The following is an 18,251-nucleotide window of genomic DNA, read 5'->3' on the forward strand; positions in this document are numbered from 1 at the left end:
ATGTACAACAAAAAAGTAATTTCCAATTTTTAACACATTTTGCGTTCAATCTGCTTTTATCAGGTGCAGAAACATTGACCATCTTGCAGATCCTGTCCTCATGGCAGTATGCATGAATAGTTATTTTGGGAAAAGACACACAAGTAACATTATTATTTATAACAAGATTTTATGGGATATAGTTTTCAAATTCTACCTGTAGGCTCCACAGGTAATCCTTTGAAATATAAGAGAAATAATTATGCCACCCACTCTTAAAAGCCCTAGGAAAAACAGACTGAAAATAAATAAGTACTGGAGATTAGTTTTTGATAGAAATATCAATAGAAGATGTAGCATGAGTATCTTAACTGGCCTTCCATTCTTTCAAACACAGAGTAAAGACTAGGCTTGCAGGAAACTAATTTTATTCATGTTATCTATTGCTAACAAAAGAAAATTCTTGTAAGGAGATGTTATTTCTATGTTTACAGTTCCAGCAGCACCATGACTGACTGGGCTTATCAAAGACTCTGAGAATGAAGTGAGAATTCTCTTTCAATTTTCCTTTGCCTTTCCGTAGGGGATATAGTAGATATTACAAGAGCAAGCCTGTCAGCATGGAAAGGCCTGTGTTCAAGACAAGGAAAAGGTCATGTACAAATCTGGCTTACAAAAGAATAAGCTGAAAGGCAGCAAGAGCCAGGAAGTGATTCCTGACTCACAAGGGTGTGCAGTCAGAGAATGGCTGTTCACACAAACCCTCTCACACACAGATAAAGGATTCTGCCTTGCAACATGGCCCAACAGGCTCTACTTTTTTTTTTTTTTTTTTTACATAAGGTCTTTCTTAGTGATACTCATATGTGAACCATAAATTGCTCACCAAGGCAAGTATGGACCCCCTGACAAAGCCAGATACAGTCTGTGTAATTATATAACTCCAATACAAGGGTCTCTTCAAAACTCCCAATATACAAACTTTAGTGCAGGGGAAAACAGGGCCACTGAATCAAGGGTGACTTTTCCCTCCAAATCATAGCTGAAGAAATATTTCAAAGGAAGGTGTTAAGTGGGCAGAGGGCTGTGAAGAGTGCTTTTCAAGAATACAAGCTACTTGGTCCTTTGCTGTTTTGCAGAAAGGAAGAAAGGCTCATTCCACAATCCTGACCAACTTTAATAATAATGTTTGCCTTTCTGAGCCTCCTCCAGCTGGGGAATGCAGTTTTACCTACTTCATTCAGGAATGTGGTTTGACCTACTTCTGTTGCAGACTATTCTGTTAGATTTTGTGGTGTGTCATTAAGACTGGTCATGTCACCACAAGACTGGCTGGGACTCTTCTCTCCTCAAAATCCCCAGCAGAGAGCACATGTGAATTGCTCCAGCACTGTGGGATGGAAGGTCAGCATGTCTGCACACTCACATTTATGACATACTTCCCATATGCACACTCCCATGTAAACTACAGTATCCACACATAGGAGGTTCAGAAAAGAGGTTATTTTTGTATTTGGGACTGCTTGTGCTACTACAAAGCAAAAAAAAATGAATACTCCAGAAAAATTTAAAACTGGACCTAAGAATTGCTACAGTCAGAAACAATTACTCTGCCTTTACCAACACAACCAAGTCCAACTAAGACAAAAATTACTCTCAAGGAACATCCACCAAGCATCAGATCTTTACTTTAAAGTACACTAACTGTTAGAGAATGTAGCCAAAAATACAATATTGTCGAGACAGTAAGAAATACTGTAAAAACAGAAACATCACAATTGTTTCAGATAAACAGCAAGAGAGAACTTTTTTTTTAATATTAGAGTATCCCAAATAGCAGTGACTGCATCCATGCAAACAGATTCTCATGATTTTATAAACTGATATTATAGAAAACAAACATGAAATGTGATCTATGGGGTGAAGCTTACTTTTTTTTTTCCCCCCTAAAAAGAATATCTTTCCTACTTGGCTTATCTAACATGGATCATTTGGATCAACATTTTCAGCCAATACCAGATGTTTAGGAAGTATTTAATTAATATCAGATTACACTTGGATCTAGAATGTTTCACAGCCAGGATCTACAGAATCATGTCTCATTGCACAATATAAACAGCCATATTACTGCTGGAGACAAGTCCTCATTTTCTCAAGTATTTGTTTGAAAGGAACCCTGAATAACCCAATGAATTAAGTTACAAAGAGGTAACACCAAAATACACATGGAACTCCCCCTCTGAAATATTTATTATATACACAATGCTTATCATGCATTAATTTTTCAGACTGTAAAAACATTGCAAAGCTAACATATGAAGGTGAATATAAAGAAGTAAGATGTTATGTCAAAGGTTGATTCCAAACAGTAAATCTGCTTATACCTTATAAAGGAACTGATACCCTGTGGCAGATAAAATGAATTTGCTTTATACTTAACTTGGCTGCAGCCACCCATTTTAAAATTACACTTTATTTATTACATGAGAAGAGTTGTAAGACTCTTCCAACACTTTTAAGGTGTATCTCTAGAATGGTTGCCTGATCTCAAGGCTTTACTGTGAAATTTAGCCAAATACGTACAACCAAACAAAAGCCAATAATGTAATTGTGCATAATAAAATCTTTCACCAAGATGCAATCTGCTTGATAGCTTTTGTGCTTCAAAGGACACTTCTGAGCCAGTTTAAGTAGCAGTACTCATACACAATGGAAAACAGGACTGTGGAACAAGAAGGTTATGACAGACTTTTTCAGAAGTGGACAGACATTTTAGATAACCATCTGTGATACTGTAGGCTTTGGGCTGGGTTTCTTGGTCATTGACACTCATCCAAAACCAGTGAAAGCAGCAAAGTCTAAAACCAAACAAACAAAGTCAACCAATTCAACGTTGGTCCAAATTTAAATATTTTATGTTTGTGCTCAAAACATAGCAATAGCTGTAGAAATCTGTGTCCACTCACAGATATCTCCTTTCAAATTTGTCTGGAAATGTTTGGTTCTTTAAACCTGAAATCTGCTCTGCATGAATGCAGAATGTATGAGATTCTCTGAAAGAATTTCTCATTATTAACAAACCAACACCCAGAGTATCTTAAAAATGCATTAAATATACAGCAGTGATAGACAAAAAGAATTTAAAAGCTCTATGTTTAAAATACAATGAATACAAAAAAATCAACTGAATTTTCATGTTTTCAAATTCATCACAAAAGACTTTTAAAAATACATGGTTTGGTTTTGTTTCTTTATCTTTTAAAATCTTCAATCAAAAGTGATAGTGTGTCACTCCTTGCAAAGGAGAAAGCCCAACAGATCCACTGTACTCTATATCACAGAATCAGAGAATGGTTAGGATTGGAAGAAAGCTTGAAAATTATCCAGTTCCAACATAAATGTGTGATGCAATTATGTCACCAAATTTAAAAGGAAATGAAGCCAACCCTTTAAGTCTCTCATTTCAGGCAAGGTCTTGAATGACAATTTATTTTTGGGAAAATACCTCAAAAGATTGTCAGTGCCAGTAAACAGAAAAGGCTCAAGTTTCAGCCACACAAACTCAATCCAACTAAGTCTAAGAAGAAAACTCTGTAACAGTATTACAAATGTTTACTAGAAAAGTGTTAATACATAATTCAGTGACTAATCCTACCATTTATGTTATCCAAATACCTGTGACATCAGGGATTCCCATTCACTTTCTCTGGGAATCTCCAGCAAACTACACAAGCATGGGCAGAAGTAGAATGTAACTCTGCAACAAAACAGGTAACACCTTCCTGCTGTAGTGGGAATGTAGCTGGTAAATCCACTACACAGTGAATTCAAAATCTGTGCAAGAATTCAATCCATTACATGGTACCATTCTGATGCAGAGGTTCACCCAGAGATGCATTTTAAGACCAAGATGCTCTTGAGGAAAGTCTGGTAAGGGACGTACAGTAGCAGGTGAGACCCTTGACAGCAGTGAAATGTGACAACTTTGCAGAAAGTTTTGTGATTTCACACATTCCTAATGTTCTACACAGGACATGACACTTATAAACCTTGTTGAAAGTTTTTACAAAGGGTCAGTAGCTCAATTTTAAAATATAAATTAGTGTTCATTTAAAAATTGATGAGAGACTTCCACAAATTATAAACCAGTGCATTTATTTGGACTTAAATATCAACTAATTTGTACTAGTTGGCCTTAACAAATCTCTCATGTCCATTATTTAATACCACATGTATTGAATAACTAAAGACATATACATGTGTAGGTGTCTCATGTATGTGATTTTCCCCATATACAGAGGTATATTTAAAATCTTTCAGTTCTTAAAATATTTCTCAAAACACATTAGCATGAGCTCCATAACTTTCATTTTTTGCTCATCCAGAATTTAGCATAATGGCCACCTTATGCTCTGTGTAAAATATCAATAATATACACTTTTTATCAAATCTACAATATTTAAGATTCTTTCCCATTTGAATTTTTTCATCCCCATGGTAAATGAAAAAACCCAAACCAAAATGTTTGCAGGCAAATCTATGTTACTGATTGCATACAATTTCTAAAACACCTTCAGCAAGTTGGTATGTTGTTCCCATTGATATTTGTGTAGGCTGCAACTGGAAATCTCAGCACTAACCTGCCAGCCAAGCTATTACTCTTACTCTTCTACTTCAGAAGGCTGTAGTTAACTCTGGGTTCCAGTTTGCTAAAAAGAACAAACAGCAACTCCAAAGGCCATGCAAATGTTCAAACACAATAGTTCAGTGAATACAAAGGTTGCATTAACGAGAAATGACAAGAGGAAGATTACAGGGGTTTAGGTAAGAGATATGTAACTCCTGTATCAGTAATAAAAAAAAGAACAAACCCAACCTACTTCCCATCCTGCTTTTTGCAGTACCTCTAGTGTTTCTTTTTGGATATTCTCACAAGAAACACAAAAAGTAGTAGGCTAAAGCCTGTTGATTTCTAACACGTGCTGGTTTTGATATGGTTGGAAAAGAAACTGAGAATCATGGCTTCTTACAATTATTTTAAGTGAAGTGGGTGGCTACACACTCAATTTTAGAGTCACTTAAACCCAAGCCAGAGTATTATATGCTATTATCTAGGTAATAGCATATAGTTTTTTAGTTAAGGACTATGCTTTAAGGAATGACCCCAGAAGCCACATTTAAAGGAAACTAAAAAAAAGCTTTAATGCAGGACCTTATTAAGGACTTTATTATGTCTTTTAAATGCTAATATTTTTTGAGTCAAGAGGGTTTAAAAATATAAACAAATATAACCCCTAAGCTATTTCCTCTCTCTTTTATGAGAAACAGGTCAAGAGGGTATAAAAAAACCACCAATCAACTCAGCCACCCTTAAAGCACACCAAGGCTTCCGAATTTTGTCTTGAGAAACAAATCATGTAACTGCATGGAAATCTCTCTAGCTAGAAATCACCAAAAGAACTGGACTTGTCCAGTTTAGCACATGCATGAACAATGCCCAGCTCCATTCACAGGACATGTGCTAGAAACTCCATCTGCCGTCAACCTTCTAAATTCCTCAGCAGGAGGAATTACTTTTCCTATGCTACAAGACTTGCAGAAGCCTGTCCTTAGTTTCTCTTGCCCCTGTAGAGCTGGGCAATCTCAGGTTGGCTCAGTAAAATAAGGAATTTGGCTAACAGGATATCCCTATGGCCGAGGTGGTATCTCCAGTCAGGAAAAAGCCCTGAGAATTGAACTCTATTGGATTTGAAATCAAAAGCAAGAACTTCTGCTCCAGGTCCCAGCAGCTTCTGTAGCTCCCCACTCTGCTGGAAGAACACCTTGAATCTTTCCTCAGCTGTTCAGACCTCAAACTGAAGAGCATCCTCACTTGGACTTTGCAAAATCTACAGCTGTTAAAGCAGAATCATTCTAAACAGATCCACTGTAAGAAACTCAGCCTAGGAGAACTTATGGCTTACTCAAACTCAGTAACACTCTGGACTGGGTTTTCAGATGAATGCAAAGAAACTGTATTTCAAATGTAAATTAAAATAAACAACACTACCAGTGCAGAATTTATCAACTTTAACAGTGCTCTCTCCTAAACAGCTTTTTTGATCATTATAGATAAAACTTCTATAAGTGTGCATATGAAAAAATAACTAAAGAACATTAGTAATCAACATTGGTGCTTTCTATCCATCAAATTTAATGTCAGATATTTGCAAGGTACCACGCTTAGTGCTTTTCCTAAATTAAACCAAAAAGGGATAAAACCTGCAAGATAAAGTTATAGCAAAATTCAAGAAAAAACAGAACAGAAAAACCAAGGTAGAATATTATTTGGGTTCTTCTATGACTTTTTTAAATTCCACCATGACATTTTTTCCACCACTTTCTTGTAATCAAACTTGAATTTAAAGCTCTCAATCATTCACTCACACTGCAAAAGAATAAATAAAATAAGATTAGAGAAGAGAAATATTTAAACTTTAAAAATATATATTGAACCGGAAAAACTGAAAGTGAAAATCACAAATAGTATAGGGCTTATGACGAAATGGTTTGTAAAACCAGCTCTGGTATCCAAGACAGGGACAGAGATCTATCAGTCCCAGCTTTTACACTTTATGCAGAATTTTATATAGGACAGGTAGAACTTGGATACCTGATACGAACAATTTCAGGGAAAAGAGTAATTTTATACAGCTTGTTAGCAATGTCCTCTGCCATAGGCAAGCCACAGTTCTGCATGGCATCACAAGTAAATTAATTTATTTAGCATCCAGTTCCTACAGATCCACTCTTGACTTGCAGCTCCTGTGTGTGGCAGAAATGCAGATGGAGATGCAGCTTCAAAACCACTCCCCAGTGCAAGGAGCTCAGGGATATGGAAACTTGTTAGCATAACATTTTCATATTGCTCCCATCACTTCCCTCAAAAAATAATACAAAAACGAGCAGCAGAAACATGAATGCATCCGAGGGTCTAGGAGAATCCCACAGAAATTCCGTATCCAGGTGTGGTAGTCAAAGCCGAGAAAAGCTAATGAAAGTATTAGGAAAAAGATTGCTTTCTCTTTATTTTTCACCTTCAATACAGCTGTAGATATGAGGAAATCCTCTCTTTTCCTGCAATCTAATTGTGGTTTTATAAAGTATCTTTAGACATGGACAAAAACTCTGCAAAAAACTGCAGTTACTATAGTGATTTTAATTACACATAATCTGAAAACTCCCAAACATGCCATTCTGAGGGTTTTACTTAGGGAAAAAAAAACTAATCTGTAAAATAAAACCTAATTTCTGAAAGCTAGTAATTTTGTTCTATTACTATCACAGGGAACACCAAGTGACATTCAACAGCAGATTTTTGACACATCACTAAAATGAAAATGATTATAATTGTGGCCAAATTACTAAAAATGAAAATTGCAACTGAGCTATGTAGAAACAAGAACACAAGCCCATTATGATCACTTTGTGTCAGTCTCCAGCCATATGGTATGTTTGATATGCCACTTGGAATACAGCCCCCAAATGGCAAATTTGGAGTGCCTACCAATTCTGCCAGAACAGTCTTACTGCCTCTGCCACTGATGCTAGTCAGCCTAAAATACTGTCCTATTTTACTTGATTTACATAGAGAGCAATATATTCTATATTTACTTCCACCACAATGAACATTTTAATACCTCTAAAATATGAAGTTTATCATTTTAATAGGGAAAGACCATAAACTTCCAACAACTGAATTTTCACCTTCCCACTGTAACAAGCACTTGTTAACATTAGCTGCCTGGGTTATTCCTCGGAAAAAATAAAATCTGCATCCAGTTACTTGTTACTAAAGACAAAGACATGCATAAAACATAAAATACCCTGTAGAGTGTCCTAGAAAGGAACACTGTAACTTCAAAAATACTGCACCGTTTGGAGATTTAATTTTTTTTGTCTTTCAGGGTGAAGAACAAGATAGGCATGAAACACATCAAGAAGAATCCTGGCGGTGAAAATCCAGAGACATCTGCTTCAGCCACATATGTCTCGCTGACTAAAATCAGCAGCAAAAGCTGACAGACCTCATCAACACTGACTTTTTGTTTTGCTGGTATTGCTCAGCTGGTTGTTGGGGCAAGGGATTTAGCAGCTGAACAAAAAGACTCTACACAGCAACCTATTTATGACTCCATTAATACTGCCCTCACACTGCTTGAGTGACAGAGCAGTGCAAAACAGCACAGACTCTCACTGCCTAAGAGACACACAGAGTTTGCTGCTCAGAATAATTAGGATGCAGGAATAGCATCTAGAGTGGAAGTGACTCAGATTTGCCCAAGGTATAAAACCCCTTTCTCTTCCCAGAACTCTGCTCACCGAGCTCTTTATTTCCAGGACTCCAGTACTGTACATGTAAAGCCATTACTAACAGTCTTTTTCTGGTTGTGAGCAATCTCTCCATAAAGAGCAGCTCTACAGAAAAAAAAGAGACAGAAAGTCTACAGTAATGCACTAATCAGACCAAAAATGACAGTACTGAACATTAATGCAGAACAAATCTGTCATTTTGCATAGTTTCAATGTAACCTGACCACGTTAACAAAGGCAAAAGTGCAAGACAGAAGAACTGGAGACAGAGCAGATCAGGTAGACTTGTCAGACAGTTAAAACACATTTTTAATGTATTTGTTGTACTCCATGTTATGATCAACAAAATCCCCAGAGTAGCTGTGGTCTCTGTTAAAACCTGCAGGCATGCAATTTGTGCTGTAGCTTTGATAGCTTAAGCTCTGGACCATGAGATGAAAGAACTTAATTCTCCTACTATAATTCACAGTCCTGGAGAATAACCAAGTTCTTTTTCCTTCTTGAATCCTTTCCAAGGCACTGAGTTCTACTGAGGAGAAAGCACTGTATAAAACCTGCTTCTGTAAGAAACTGTCCACCCACATGAATTTTGCTTGGTCTGAGAGATGGGCAAGAAATTGGCTCAGAGCTCACACTCAAGTGCTGCTCAATGGTCTGTACTTGGGCTGGCAGCCTGCCACGAGTGGGAATCCCCAGGGATGGACATTGGGCCTCACTTGTTCAGCATCACCAAAACAATCTGGATGACAAGATTGTGAGCAGCACTGCCAGGTTTGCTGGTGACACCACACTGGGTGGTGAGGTAGATGTGTCAGCAGGGAAAGCCATCTCACAGACCAGGACAGGCTGGAACAGGGAGCTGGCAAGAGGAGTGTGGAGTTTAACAGAGACAAGGGCAAGGTCCTGCAGCAGTGATGACACCAAAGAGCCTGGCACAGGCTGGGATCCTTTGCTGAGTAGGACCTGGGGGTCCTGGTGCACAATGAGAGCTGAACAGGGGTCAGCAGTGAAGCTGCTGCAGCAATGAAAACAAACCAGATGCTGGCATCACCCACAGGGCCACCACTAGCAGAGATGAAAGATGTGACCTTCCCAAGCTACCAAGAGCTTGTCAGGACTCATCTGGAGTACTCCTGTGCCCAGCCATGGTCTCCACAGTTTGAAAATAGGAACAGATGGAGTGGAGAGCATCCAAAGAAGGGCCATGAAGATGATGGAGAACCAGTCCTAGAAGGAGAGACTGAAGGAACTCAGTATTTTATTCCCTGAAGAAGGCTGTAAAGAATACAGAGGCTGACTCTCCACAAAGAGCCACATAGAGAGGATAAACTGTAACAGAGGAGGTTTCATCTTGATATAACAAATATTTTATGCTAAGAACGATCAACGTCTGCCCACATGTACACAAATACAGATATTCTAACTGAAATAGCCAGATAAATATCCCACTCTAATGGCTGGCAGAGTCTTGCTGCTTTGGCATAAATTTGAGTCACAATTCATTGCAGATACTGCCTTTTACAGACTAAACAATGTGCTAAAGCTTCACCACCAATTTTTGTAAATGCCTAAAATAGTGTAAAAATATACCAAAAACCACCAGTAGTTAGGCTGCAATGACATATCCAAAAAAATCCCCACCCTGTTGACTAGGGAAACCATCAAGTGTAACACTAATGTTAGTTTTAAGAGTTATTACGTATATTTAAAGTTCTCATTTATTGGTTCTCTATAACCTTAAAATAAAGAAGTAGAGTTTACCATGTAAAGTTTACTCTAGGCAGACAAACAGTCAAATACAGATTCATCAGTATTTCTTTCTCCCTGGCACTCTTACAATAAAAACTCCAATGAGACTTGAAATCAACTAATTGTAACTACCCTGTGCTTCTGTTTTCTCACTTAATTTTCCTTATCATTCCCAAATCAACATTTTTCTTGCATTTTCTAGCTCCAGTCTTTCAGAGAACTCAGGTCCAAACTTTGAGCATATCCTATTATTCTTTGCTGAGAAAGCTGACTAGTGGTATGGACATCTCAAGTCTGGATACTGCTTAATGAACATTTTGTAAAAAATTATCTTCTTAACTGGGCATTTAACTTCTCGACCACTAGACCTCTGAGACTAGTAAGAGGAGCATTTTACATAGATCAAGTACCAATGAAATCAAATTTGCTTAGCAAAACTAAAAAAAGTCACTGATTTGACTAGTGCTTTGGGATCTAAGGAGTTGGAATTTTCTCCCTGATTCTCCATCTGGAAAACAATACATGCACATTTATACAGAATTCCATATATTCAATACTTCATTGTTTCAAACCAATTCCATCTGTGCTATTTAATACACTTAGTTCAACATTACTACTGCAGTTAAACTGGTTTTGTTATCACAGCTAAATTTTCTGAAGATATTCCCAAAACATGCTGCAATCTGACAACATGACTGTCAGTCTCAGTCCTGATTATTTAACAGCACAAAGGAACTGTTTATGTTTCACAGGAGGATGAAAGACCACATAAATGTATTTCAAGAATTCTATCTTTAGCCAATTATTTTTCAGATAAAACTGCAAATGTTACATTTAATGTCTAATTGTTGTTAAGTGAAAACATCAAGAAATTAGATACATTAAAACTGCATACTTCAGATGAAAAAGAAACAAACTCCCAAATTAGGTACTATTTTGAATATTCATATGGCATAACGGAAAATGTAGTTATTTCACAAAAGAACATTTTTGAGATTGTCTTTGCAAGAAACATGCTTGTTGCAGTAAACAAATAATGCAACTCTAGAGAAGCTGTTTAATGGCCAAATAAAAATCTCTAAAGAGAGAACAGATGAGCACCTAAAAATAACATATTCTAAAAAATTACACAAATAGATGCACTGAATACTGCATTTCTATGCAGAAAGATCTAGAAACATGCTACTGTGAAGCAGTTAGACTTGAGAGTTGCTTTTTTCTTTTATTTCATTAAAATGAGTCATTAAAATAAGTTTTAGCTGTTTTTAAACTAAGTCTTTCAGAAGGGGAAACTCCTGTCATTATAGTCAAGCAGGCACTTCACTGGTTTGTTTTACTGGACCACAAACTACAATAGCTACATGTCTGGTAATATCCATCTGATTGCAGAAAAATAGACAACTTAGATTTCATCAAGTCACCCAAGGATGATGCAATGCTGTTTTTCACTGGACAAGAGCACAAAGGCAAATGTACAAATACTGCCTTAAAAATCAAACTTTCTTTCACCTACTAGTGTGGCAACTACAACACTAATGCACAAAGGCAGTCCACTAAAGCCCTCCAAAGAGGTAGTGAATCTAATCAGGACTTATTCTCACTGCTCCAGTTATTCCTGAAGAGTCACTGAGGCTACAGCTACCATCCATTCAGACAGCCCTGTGTGAAACAGTCTTCAATGTATACAGTACTTGGAACAGGGCAACTGCTGCATGCAGGTAAATTGGGTTTTGTTTGAAGAACAGTCAAAAGTAAATGTATTTCAAAATTTTAAAAAATGAAGAACAGTTTTTGTTGCGTCTTTCTGCCCTAATTTTAAAAATACAAAACTCTCAAAAATTTAACTTGAAGACAGGTGCATCCTGAAAAAACTCCAATTGTTATTAGTATTGTATCTATCACTATTAGAAAAGCTACTGTATCTCCTCTTTTGATCTCCAAACCTAGATAAAATTTGAAAATCCTGAAGTTCAAATGAAGTTCTGGGGAAAGAAAAACAGATGAAAAAGAGAGGACAAGAAGCAGTGGAGGACAAACTACGTCAGCTGAAGTAGTGGTATTTCAGTCTGTCTGTACCAGAGCAAAAGTGTTATTGCATACAATGCATGCAATACATCTCATACATGTATGTTAGGCAAACAGTGAAAAATGCAAAGATCTCATTTTTATGTTTTAGTTACATTTTTCTGCACTAACCTTAATTCCATTATCACTCTCATTAAGCGCTTTCAGTAAAACTAAAGTTAAAACTCCCATGCAGTTTCAGAAGATGAAAATATAAAACAGTATTGCTAATAACACCAAGGTCACTGTTTCAATCCCTGTGTGGGCCATTCACTTACAAACTGAGCTCCACGACGTCTGTGGGGCCTTCCAACCCAGAATATTCTGTGATGTCAGAAGCAGTTCTTCACTGTATTCTTACCAGTGTTGGCTAGCAACAGGGCGTAAGTTAAAACTGTTAACTGGAACATCTTTTATTTTACAAGGCAAAACAAAATGCAAAAGACATGTTTTTTAGAAAGCTAAGGGCTGGCTAAGAAAAACATTTCTAACTTGTCAAGCTACAATCTGAAGTGTCTTCTAAGAACTGCTATATGGATAAATAAAAGCGAGATCATGGACATATGTAAGTGATTCCTGCATGCATTAAAAACTTTTCCATAAATAGTTGCCTCATTTGTCACAGCACTGAAGAAAGCTGGCAGGTTAAAATAAAAAAAAAAACAAAACCAAAAAGCACCTGTTGTTCAAAAGGAAGAATACTCAGAAGTGTTGCTGTCACTTGATTAATTCAATGAAAATTTTTAACCAAGCATAAGTCAATACCACTCGTCAAATCTGACTGCAAAGTGATGTTATTACCTCAGAGCGTATATGCTGGAGAGACTACATGTAGTGACAGAAACACTCTCATAGTCACTGCTGGAGATGGAGCTGAGGGGGGAATCACGTAAGCCATCCTGAGAACTGGAAAAACATATGGAAACAAAATGAACTGCTGAAGCGAGCAAAGGCAAAAAGAGAGCATTGTGATAAGTCATGGCTTGGCATGGGTTATTCAGAAAAAAGAATAAACTGGCAGTTGCATTTTTTTTTTGCTCTTCACAAGATCATACAAACCTATTCTGTTTTCTTCCCAAAAGGACAGGCAATTCAGCAAAGTCAGTGGGCACACATCTTACAATAATCTTCAATTTAATTCATGCCATACAGTTAAAAAATTCAGGAAATAACTACTAGTCTTTATATTTTTATTGCAGATAGAGGGAATAGCTTGTACATACTGCTAAGTGTGGTATAACATTAAACTGAAGACATAACAAAACTGAAAGTTCATTAAATCATCTTGGGTTTCAGGCCAAGGCACAGTAATCCATGAGCTTCAAAAACTTCTGAATATTGTGATAAGTCTGAGCTATGTTTGCTCCCCATTGGAAGGAAAAGGTCTGCTAGAAAACAGAACGTTGATACTTGGGTGATGGAGCTGAATACACTCACCCCTAAGTTTGATCAGTCCCTCTAAGTGCCATACATGTACCTCAAATTTTGTGCTTTGAGCCAACAGATACCCAGGCAGGAGCAATCCCATTGCAAAGCACTGACACTTCGCTAGCAGAAACCCACTAGCTACTAAGTAAAAGGATGTGACTAATTTAAATGAATGGTAGACAACTTGTCTCTGGCATCCCTGAACTAATGAAAAGTCTCTAAATAACACATTATTTCAGCTCTTACATCATATTATCAATGTAAACTAGGATTAGAGCAGTAAAAATAGTTTCATAAGCACTTATAAAACTATCTTGCAAAGACCAATTTCTTGTTTGTGTAACAATTTACTGCTCAGCTACTGGAAATTCCACAAGCTGAGAAAAAATTTAATTATATGAGATAAGAAAATAAGTAATCTTGAGCAGAGATATCAAAGTTGTATTGGCTCTAGGCGGTGCAGAAGATTCACTCAAGCCAGCTGAACTCAAATGTTCAGTCAACAAATCTTAGGACAATACAAAGACAAACCTAAGAAACATCTCCAGCTAAAAGAGAGGTAGTTTTATTTTTTATATATATATATATATAGTCAGGGTTAGTTCACCTTACTTCTCCACAATTATGAGTAGGTTTTTAAATGTTCTTTTGCTTTTTAGATATATAAAAGCCAGTTATGTTTCAAACTCTTTTTTTCTACCAAATTTACTATTACAGCTATCTTTCCAGCTAGAAGTCTGGAAGAATGCTTAAGGGGAATTCTTCAAAGCAGTGCATGGAAGGTATGTGCTCTAATCTCACTAAGAAATAATAGGATTTGTTTGCATACCTCCCACTAATCACTTGGAAAGCATACCCCTTCATGTTTCTCATTTCTGATTGCCAATCTGAAAATAAATCCCAAGTGTACCATGCTTTAGTTGAAAGGAGAGACTCTACAACTGGAAAATAATTTTATCAGACTTGAACAAAAATCTATTTAACTTTCATTCGTTTTATGTAATTTCCCTTGCTAATTCTGCTCATTATGAAGAGATATATGCATTTAAACAAAGGCTTACTCTTTTATAGCTCATCACCTTTAACCACCCAATCTTACAATATGGTCATGCTACTAAAATGTAATTTTACTGTCTGTTTTACAGCAGCTGAACGATATTAAAAAACATTAGCACACAATTTCACACCGTGATTAGGCAGGTGTGGTGGTGTGCTCGCCCCCCCTTTTCTTTTTAAACAAAAGCAAGAAATGGCAGACTGAATGTCTGTACCCAAATTGGGCTCTGGGGAGACAGGTAACACCATAGGAGCCATAAATCTTGCACAGCAAGAGGGCTGTGCTTGAGCCCTCAAGTAGCACTGAGGGCTACTTGAGCACACACCAGCCAAAGTACAATGGATATGCAAATATATAAGTCACTCAGCCCAAAAATAGTGGACAGTCCAGGGCTTGTTGAGCTCTCCTGTGTGGCAGCAGGCTGCATGCCAGGATTTCCCCTGTAGGGATGCCTCTCATGATATTCCTCAAGGCTGAGTGATCCTTATCACACCAGATACTGAGTAATTGGAAATAAGCATGCTGAAATGTTAAAATATTAGCTAAGTGACAAAAAGATTGACTGCACATACATAAATAATCCTTTAGACATAAACCATTCATCAGGTCTGGGACTAAGTCTGGATCCAGCTGCAGCCACACTCCTCTTTGAACCCCAAGAAAGGGTCTCTCTGGCAGCTTTGTTTGACCCTGTCCTCCATGCATTAAATACTGAAATGTACCTTGTCATTGAACCTTGTTAAACTGCTCTTACATTTGCCATGGAATTTTGTCAACTCACTGTTACAGCAAATACATCCCTGCTTCTCTCTTGCAAGTGAAGCACATCACTCTTGTTCAGAATAAACTAATCTTTGAACAATAGAACCAGGAAACAAGAACAAGTAGCAAACTCAGCATCTCCTTTTATACTCTCCCACCTCCCCACCATTTCCAGATTTTCCAGTGTAAAAATCCTGCCAGCTGATTTAGGTAGTAGTAATTTTTCTGAAAATGTCAGGTTTGCTGTCCGTCAGTGCCCTCTGTGAAGCTCTGACGGCTCTATTTGCAGTCAAATCAAAATATCTCAGTTACCAGTATTTAAGCATTTAAATTCAATTTTCTTAGGTTGCAGTTTTCTACTTTTTTGTTTTGTTTTAATGAATTTAAGATTTTAAGTTCTTACACAGAGCCCAAAGGGGTTACATTTTTTCCCAAGAACCCAAAAGCTGACACACATTTTTGGGGCATTAAATGCTCTAGGCTAAAACATAAACCAAACAAACCACCACCCTAAAGTACCACCTCTCTGGTAAGAGCAGATATTATTTATTGCCAACATTGACCCAAGACATGAAATCCCTTTCTATCATCAGCTACCTACGTGGAATGGACATTCTGAGAAAGGAGGCAAAACAATAAAGCAGTGAGCATCATGAATGTAATGCCCACAACCAGCTGGCATTATCAACCATCTCAACGCTCTCTTAACTTTCATCTTCACAGATGTCTTCTGAACAAGCAATAAACCTCACCTCATCTCTTCTCCATACTTCTTTGCCTCTCATTTCAATCTTCTCTCACTCCATACCAGTTCCTATCAGCACAACTCCTTCTCACCAGTTCCACCATCTCACCATTTTTTAAGCCTTGTCTTGAACCCAGTTTGCCATTCTAAACTGCTTTATAAACGCCTTCATTTTCCACTTCTCCATTTTTCTCTTGGGGCACAAACCTGACCATGCTGAACAATCTGCTGAATCAGGATTAGATACCCATCCAGTCAGTCATCATTTGGCAATGCAAACTGCTTGAACACACTTGACACAAACCACACTCATAGACATTTGTTTGTTGTAATAAACTATGTGTAGTTTAGGCAATTACAACATGGAAACATTTTTCTCATTCCTCTGTATCCATACAGACTGAATCATTGTACTGGAAACAGTATTTATGATTAACAGTGTTTATTACTGATTCATATTCAGGCTGTAACTCTTCACATAAGAAGTTCTGTGCTTGTTTAGTACCAAGAAATGGAAATCCAATAATGGTAACCCTGTATTATACTTTCTAAGTGTTATACTAAGTAGCTTTTTAAAAAAAACCTTAATAATCACAGTTTCCCCCTCTCAGTACACACAGTCTCAGGATAACTAGAATTTTATTCTTATTAATGTCTGCCTGAAGATCCTCTCTGCTTTTCTAAGGTGCTGGTAGATCCTGAGGTGAATTGACCTGGTTTTTCCATCTCAAGATTCCCATTATCAGCTGATGATAGCTCAGCACACACATTCATTAGCACAATTATAAGAGAAAATCCATGCATAAAGCCGCATTCTGCAGCTGAGAGCTGCTAACCCTTCCTTCCCACATCAGCTCACAGGTGACCTGAGCTTCACCACATCATCCTCATTTGCAATAATGTTGTTTTGGATTTGGATTCATAGGAATGCTTAAACTGGGGAATGTGGCAAAAGTCTCTTTCATTTGTAGGTCTTAAATGCCTACAGTGCTATTTTAAAAATTACATTCTAGCACTGGATAAAAACACTACGCATGCTCATCAAAACATAATTCTTCAGCACTTCTGATAAAATTCTGGAGTAAATATTTGAGGAGCAAAGTAACATGGTGTGATATGGCTGCCTCTTTTCATGGAAGTTACTGAAAGCTGTTGGCCATTTTTTGTAACTATTCTAAAAAGAAAAAACAAACTGAAAGCCACTTTTATTTTATCCATGATTTTTTCTACTGGAATATGTTTCTAGCCTCTTACATTTAATTAAACCTCTGTTTCAGGGGACAGTCTCTTCATGAAAGCTACTAATTGAATACAATTACATTTAATATTACAATAGTTAATTGGCACAAGTATTGTTTGACTGGCTCACTACATGAGGGCTGACTAAAGCCTCATGTGTCACACCAAATCCACTGAAAAATTATCTTTTAAAACATTTTAACCTGTTATTTTAGGAATCCCTACATTGAAAGCTAGTATGGTTCCCTGCTTCAATTGATATTTGGACCTAATTAGGGAAGCTGGTATAAAACTGACACCAAAGCTTCATAACAGCAGTTGTGTTATAGGATACTGCACAAAATCAGAGTACAACGCAAGAGGTAAAACACTACCATTTCAAATTTGAGACCTATTATTAAAAAGAAGGGGAGGAAAGACTGAAAAAATTAATTTATACTGAATCTGAATTTGGGTAGCTGCACAAAGGCAATAAACAGAATACTAGAAGGGGAACAAAGAACTTCAATCAACAGCCAGATAAAGGATTGCTTAAGGGAAGTTTTGCAGTTAAAAGGCTGATGTTTGATTCCCAATCAAGTACTACTTGCTTTTCACTGATGAGAATTTTTCTTTCTCCTGAACAGCTAGTTAAAAGACTAATCAGTACAAGACAATAAATAGACAAATTTTTGTTTATGTGAACAAACAAAATGCACAGCTGTCCATTAATTTTTAAAGGAAAAGGTAACATTTTCATGTAAAAATAAACAGAATTTTCTTAAATCTTACTGTGAAGGGAATATTATAGAAAAGTATGAATTTAATACATTTAATAAAGTTAATCTGTATTTCAATATCAATTAACTTAGTTTTAATAAAAGAATACTTGTAGAA

The 18,251-nt window shown here is 36.9% G+C and overlaps 1 protein-coding gene across 4 annotated transcripts in view; it reads right to left on the minus strand.

Moving 5' to 3' along the window:
* The window catches only part of ZFYVE28 (zinc finger FYVE-type containing 28), a 145,686-nt gene that overhangs the window by 17,753 nt on the left and 109,682 nt on the right, over positions 1-18,251 (minus strand). For 2 of the 4 annotated variants that reach the window (XM_012573675.5, XM_012573674.5), the window contains exon 9: positions 12,946-13,050. The exons of the other annotated variants lie outside the window; for them this stretch is intronic. In XM_012573675.5, coding sequence (XP_012429129.5) covers positions 12,946-13,050 — 105 coding nt within the window. The remainder of the gene's footprint in view (positions 1-12,945; positions 13,051-18,251) is intronic. 4 annotated transcript variants of the gene reach the window in all.

Source organism: Taeniopygia guttata, chromosome 4 (assembly GCF_048771995.1).
Source record: "Taeniopygia guttata chromosome 4, bTaeGut7.mat, whole genome shotgun sequence".
Classification (NCBI taxonomy): Eukaryota; Metazoa; Chordata; class Aves; order Passeriformes; family Estrildidae; genus Taeniopygia; species Taeniopygia guttata.